Here is a 6,755-nt window from a genome sequence, read left to right on the forward strand (position 1 = left end):
CACGGCGTCGCTCCTCCATAGGCTGTCATGGCGTATACTCCCCCCCCCCCCCGCCCAGACTGCCATGGCTCAGCCTAGCTCAGATTCACCTTCAATCCCCGCCCTCCCCCCCCCCCCCCCCAGCTTGTCATGAGAGTCGCAAGTAGATATTTTGCAATGGAAAAGAGGTACACATTTTCTTCTTTCTCTCTATTTCTCTTTCTCTTCTTTTTCTCCTTTCCTCGTGATGCTTTATTTTCTTTCTCCCTATTTCTCTTTCCCTCACTCCCTCTCCTCCTTTTTCACTCCCTGTTTTTTTCATTCTTCCTTCCCTCTTTTCTTCCCTCTATCCCCCTTCCATGTTTTTCTCCCTCCTCCTACACCCTCCTCCTCCTACCCCCCCCTCCCCCCTCCCCCTCCTCCTCCTCCGCCTCCCTCCCTCTCTCTCTCTCTCTCTCTCTCTCTCTCTCTCTCTCTCTCTCTCTCTCTCTCTCTCTCTCTCTTTCTCTCTCTCTCTCTCTCTCTCTCTCTCCCGCGCATGGCATATCACGGGAAATGTGGGAAAAGCAGATAATAATTCTCATATTTTCTCACCCTTGGAGCGTGAGTGTGGAACGAAGAGAACGGTGAATCGTGTGTGTGTCTGTGTGTGTGTCTGTGTGTGCGTGCGTGTGTGTATGTGCGTGTGCGTATGTGTTGTTTCATCCCCCCCCCCCCCCTCTCCTCGTCCCCGCATCTCTCTCGAACAAATAGGCGACCTTCTGGTACATGATATTCGACACCCGTCATGCACACCTCTTTTTCCCCTTCAGGTCGCCCTTCCCTCTCCCCTCTCCCCTCTCCCCCCTCTCTCCACATCCTCCTCCCTCTCCCCTCCACCCCTTCCCCCTCTTCCCTCTTTCCTCCATCCCCCTCCCCCCTCTCCTCCATCCCTTCTTCCCTCTCCCCTTTCTCCTCCACCCCACTTTCCTCCCTCACCTTCTTCCCCTCCTGTTCATTATCTCTTTATCCCTTACACCTTCTTCCCCTGTTCGTGTTATCGTTATCCCCGTCTTATCCGTAATTCCTTGCACCTTCTTTACTCTTTTATCTCTCTCTCCCTCTCCGCTTACCCTCTGCATAATGCGAAAGAAGGGAGGAAGAAAGGGAGAGAGGATGGAAGAGGGAAGGGGTGAGGGAGACAGAGATAAGCAGAGAGACAGAAAGACAGAGACAAACAGACAGAAAAAGCCAGACAGAAAGAGAAAAGAGAGAGAGAGAGAGAGAGAGAGAGAGGGAGAGGGAGAGGGAGAGGGAGAGGGAGAGGGAGAGGGAGAGGAAGAGGGGGAGAGGGAGGGAGGGAAGGAGGGAGGGAGGGAGGGAGGGAGGGACGGAGGGAGGGAGGGACGGAGGGAGGGAGGGAGGGAGGGAGGGAGGGAGGGAGGGAGGGAGGGACGGAGGGAGGGAGGGAGAGAGAGAGAGAGAGATAGAACCATCAACTCACAACTTACATTTTTGAAGAAGAAAGAAAATCCTTAAGGGAAATCCAGAAACGAAAAGATCAGACCAGAAAATAATAATGAAAAAAAACAAATGTATATAATCATGAACACGTTATCCCCCCCTCCCTCCCCCCCCTCATCCTCTTTTTAATATCACGACCGCAAATATTCCACGAAAAAAAACAATCATACCATCCCCCCCCCCTCCTCGAATTTGCATATTTCTTTCGAATTTTTCCTTGGCCCCTTTTTTTTAATATAATGCATTTTCCTTATCTTTTGTTTTATATAAACATTCAGGTATAATCGTAGTTTTAAGTTTTAGTTTAATTATTTCGCTTAATCATCACAAACGGTCATGCAATAATGTTACTACCGCCATCTGGTCATGCAAGAAGAAGGCCGCGTCATTGTGGGAAAGAAGAGGGAGGAAGGAGGAAGGAAGGAAGGAAAGAGGGGGGAAGGAGGGAGGGAGGAGGAAGGTGGATGAAAGAAGAGGGAGGAAGGAGGAAGGAAGGAAGGAAAGAGGGGGGAAGGAGGGAGGGAGGAAGAGAGGAGGAAGAAGGAAGGAAGAGAGGAAGGAGAGAGGAGGAAGAGGGAAGGAGGAGGAAGGAAGAGAGGAGGAAGAAGGAAGGAAGAGAGGAGGAAGAGGGAAGGAGGAGGAAGGAGGGAGAAAGGAAGGAGAAGGAGGAGGGAAGAGAAAGGAGGAAGAAGGAAGGAGGAAATGGAATGGAAGAAGGAAGAAGAAGGGGGAGGGTAGATGTGAAAGGGAGGGGGGGGGGGATTGGACCGGCGGTATCGGAAAAAATCCTCATATTGTTTACCTTTAATTTAAGAAACTTTAAAGATGTCAATATTAAAAAAGAAAGAAAAAAATAGAACCATAGAGAGACGTCAACCTGAATTTATAAAATAATATCACCTCTGTTGGATAAGAGAGATAAGTGGCAAAGATTAAAAAAAAAAAAAAAAAAAAAAAAAAAACAGTTACGTGATAATACACACGATCCCACCTTTCCATTTCCTCTTCATTTCTCTCTTTTATTCTCTCTGTATCCCATCTCTTCCCCCCTATTTTTATTCGCTTATATTTCTCTCCCATTTCCCCTTCCCCGGAAAATATTTTTTTAAAATACCCATAAACCCATTAACGAAGTAAGGTCATGAACGCCATAAACTAACTTCACGATGAATAGTAATAAAAAAAGACGAAAAAGAAAAAAAACTTCTTATCATTACCTCAAACTAAAACGTCTCGTTATTTCCCCAAAACACAAAGTTCACATTTACCATAACCAAACGAGACATACTTTCACGTTCAACAAGACATGCACGTGCGACCGAGTGTGTGTGTAATATAACATGCTCGGATACGCGCTACTTCTGTTAGCAATGTGACAGGTTTTTGTAATACTTTTGCTTTAATATCTTGGTTCTTGTTAAGTATTCTAGCAGGTGGGTAGGTCTACAGGCCGTGGAAGTAAATGTAATACGGGCTGTTGCATATCAAGTAAATGGACACGCACTGCACACTAAGTACCGATATTTACGTATGTATTCATGCATATAAACGCATATGTGTATGTATATATGCATATGTTTTGTATATGTATGTATGTATATACATATATGTATGTATATGTATGTATGTGTGTTTACATATATATATACAGTATATATATATATATATATATATATATATACATATATTATGTTATGCATTATTATATTATGTATGTGTGTATGTATATGTATATGTATATGTATATGTGTATGTGTATGTATATGTGTTTATATATACATATATATACATATATATACATACATATATATATATATATATATATATATATATATATATATAGTTTCGGCCCATATATACATATGTGCTCGAACACGTACGCACACGCAAATAGACACATAGAGAAAAAAAAAACGCTAAAAAGAAACAAGCAGCAACCAAAGTACATAAAGACAGTCGTTGAAATTATCATGCAACACAAAGAGGAACATTCCTTTCCTCGTGCAAAAGAAAAAAGAAAAAAAAAATCGGACCTGCACCTGACACCCTGGACCCGAAACGTCATGGCGACCACAGAAACTCAAGCGCCACATTAAAGACGAAAAAAAAAAAAAAAAAAAAAAAATGTAGGCTAACTGACCACCTCCGACGTTCTGTGCTGGTTCTGGTCTCGCGATATGCTGGTGAACCACGAGAAAAGCTGTGGGGTGATTGATTAGCTGTGGCCACTTCACGGTAGCTTTGTTTATGTGTCTCCCTATCTCTCTTCTGGAAGTCAGTGATGTCTCAGTCTTTCGCATCTCCTTTTTTTAATTACTTTCCTAGGCTCTGTCTTTTTTCTTTTTGTTTGTCTGTCTGTGTATGTCTCTGTGCCTCTGTCTCACTCCCTCTCGCACCCTCATTCACACACACACACACGCACGCACACACACACACACACACACACACACACACACACACACACACACACACACACACACACACACACACGCACGCACGCACAAACACAAACACACGCACGCACACACGCACAAACACAAAGCTGTAATGGTTATAATGGCATCGAGAGCTCCGGGGACCTCGCGGCAGAAATTATACAGAAACATCATATCAGATTCCGCGATCGTGTGTTGTGGCGCCTCCATGCTGCCCTTGCCTCCCTTCCCCCTTCCCCTTCCCCTTCCTCTTCCTCTTCCCCTCTCCTATTCCCTTCCTATCTCACCCCTGGCCTCCCTTTCCCCCTCCCCTTCCTCGTCCCCTCTCCTGTCCCTCCCTTCCCCCTTCCCATCTCCTCCCTCCCGTGTCAACCGCAAGCTGGCAGATTTCGACGTGCCACGAAACTTTTTTTTCTTTTATTTTCTTTTCTTTAACTCTGCATTCCATTTCTTGTATTCAGTGTTTTATTTTTCTTTTTTCTTTTTTCTTTTTTTAGAGAGAGAGAGAGAGAGAGAGAGAGAGAGAGAGAGAGAGAGAGAGAGAGAGAGAGAGAGAGAGAGAGAGAGAGAGAAAGAGAGAGAGAGAGAGAGAGAGAGAGAGAATGTGAAACGAGAAAATGAAGAGTAGTTGACACTTAAAGAAAAAAAAGGAAAAAAAAAATCAAACGGAACGCAAGATGCACAATAAAAACGGCGATTCTCCAAGTCGTCCCTGTTACCAACAACCAAAACACGGCACACCCCGAGGGTTATCGAGGCCTTGTCAGTCCTCCCATGAATGAAACATTGCCCTAAAATCTGTAACAGTATTCATTAACGTCAAGAATTTCGTTTAATTTATATGAAGATCATTAATATTTCACCACCATCGTTCCGGCTACACGTGAGAACTGTCTTGGCTTACTTGTGCGAGCTTCCATGCAACAACAGTGATGATATATATTGCCGAATTCCTCTTCTCTGCACAAGGTTTTCATGCCGAAAGAAGAATCAACGCATAGAGTACGAACTATCCCAGCCTTATTATCACAATCATTTTGTACATAATGTATACAACAATGCTGTACACAATTTACCAAAATCCGCCCACAACAAAAACTTCTTTTACGATGTCTTTGTGTACAATGATACAATTAAACAAGCCAGTTGCCGAAGTCTCCCGCAAAACTTTTTGGGGTAAACACTCTTTGTATACAACAATACCGTGCAGTAAGATGCCAAACTCACCCTGCAGAGAACTTCTCCAGTCTCAAGAATTTCGAAGAAGTTGTCGACATTGATATCGAGCTGGTAAAGGTTCTTGAGCCACTCGGCCAAGTCTTCCCTCATGGCGTAAAGGTACTCTTCAGAGGTTTTGAAGGGCCTGAAGGGACGAGGCTCCAGCAGCATGATTGAGTCCCCGTCAGGAGCGTCCTGCGCCGCGGCGGGCGAGGCGGAGGCATCGTGGGGGTGCGGGGAGCTTCTGGTTTCCCCCCCAGCCTGTGGCAGACGCGTCTCAGCAGCTGACATCGTGTTGTAGATGCTCAGCAGCGTCGCCACGTCGGTCATGCAAGACACCGCACTTTGGAGGCTGGTTTGAAGGGACCCTGAGGGGCTAATGCGACCGTACGACCTTTGTATCTGTCTGTGTGTCTTCCTAATATGACAATACGCTACGGTTACTGGTACCAGGGTAGTAATGAATAAGCATTTTCTTTCTGCGTGTCTCTTTTAAGCTCCCTGACTCTCCGGGTACCACACACGGCGGCGAGGGACCTTGGTAGGAGGAGCAGACCAGTGCCACCAGCCCTGGACTACACTGGCACCGTAATCAATAGTGCCTTACTCCACCTGCCGCACCACATGGAGAGGGCACCATCCACTTTATACCAGTCGACATTACCATCTATCGTGTCCTTTGGATTGGCATGTGTACGCACGACACAATCTGAGGTTCCTTTATCACTTTCGAGGGTAGAGCTTTAAGCTGCAGTGCAGTGATGAGGCCAGAGTCATCAAGCTGCTACTTTCCGAATATGACAAGGATAATGTGCCGATGCAGTGCAAGCTTTAGTTGAACAAGATCACTTTAATTATAATAGGTGTATTGTTAGACTTTTTTTTTTTTTTAATCCGGTTTGAAAACGATCACTTTATCGCTAAGCTGTGTTTGCACTTATCTTGTGTTTTCCAAATCACGAACCAGCTAAAAATTCACCGGTAATTCTTTTAATAAAGTGCCTTCACAAAGCTCTCTGCAGCACTATGATTGATGCTTTTTTGTTACACTTGCTCCTACATTCCTCCAAAGGGACATTACGAGTGACGGAGACGGGTTTAGTTAGCGGCGACGGAGGAGCCGAATGCACACACCTCTCTCTTCACTCCCCGAGCGCACACTGCCAATATCGAAGGTCTGGCTCCGACACCCAGCCGCGCGTTGCCAAGTGCCACCATACACCCCCGTTTCCCCATATCTCTTCCTGTTTATTTATCTTTCACTCGACATGGCCCATCGGTGATAGATAAAAAACAGGAGCTTTGATTATATTATTCTCTCTCTTACATTACACTGTAGAGCTTAATTCAAGAAAAGGCGTTTAGGAAAGCGCATTAACCTAATCATCGTTATTTACATGTTCGCGTCCCCTCCGCCAATGCATTTCTGAAGCTGTGTCTGAGAAGTTATGCGTATCTAACTCCCACATGTAACGTTCAACACATTCGAACTTCCTGACCTTCATATCGATGTGGATATTGCTGTTGTGCGAGGAATATCAAATTGGTTCTAATTGGACAACGATCTTTATTATGCTACCATCAATTTAAACTTGTCTATTCACTCTCTCTTTCACGTCA

At 45.0% G+C, this 6,755-nt stretch overlaps 1 protein-coding gene across 1 annotated transcript in view; it reads right to left on the bottom strand.

Moving 5' to 3' along the window:
- The window catches only part of LOC125029276 (GAS2-like protein pickled eggs), a 190,514-nt gene extending 184,204 nt beyond the window's left edge, over positions 1–6,310 (bottom strand). Inside the window, exon 1 of the mRNA XM_047619168.1 lies at positions 5,145–6,310. Coding sequence (XP_047475124.1) covers positions 5,145–5,465 — 321 coding nt within the window. The 5' untranslated portion in view covers positions 5,466–6,310. The remainder of the gene's footprint in view (positions 1–5,144) is intronic.
- Positions 6,311–6,755: the final 445 nt, after the last annotated feature.

This window comes from Penaeus chinensis, chromosome 9, assembly GCF_019202785.1.
Source record: "Penaeus chinensis breed Huanghai No. 1 chromosome 9, ASM1920278v2, whole genome shotgun sequence".
Classification (NCBI taxonomy): Eukaryota; Metazoa; Arthropoda; class Malacostraca; order Decapoda; family Penaeidae; genus Penaeus; species Penaeus chinensis.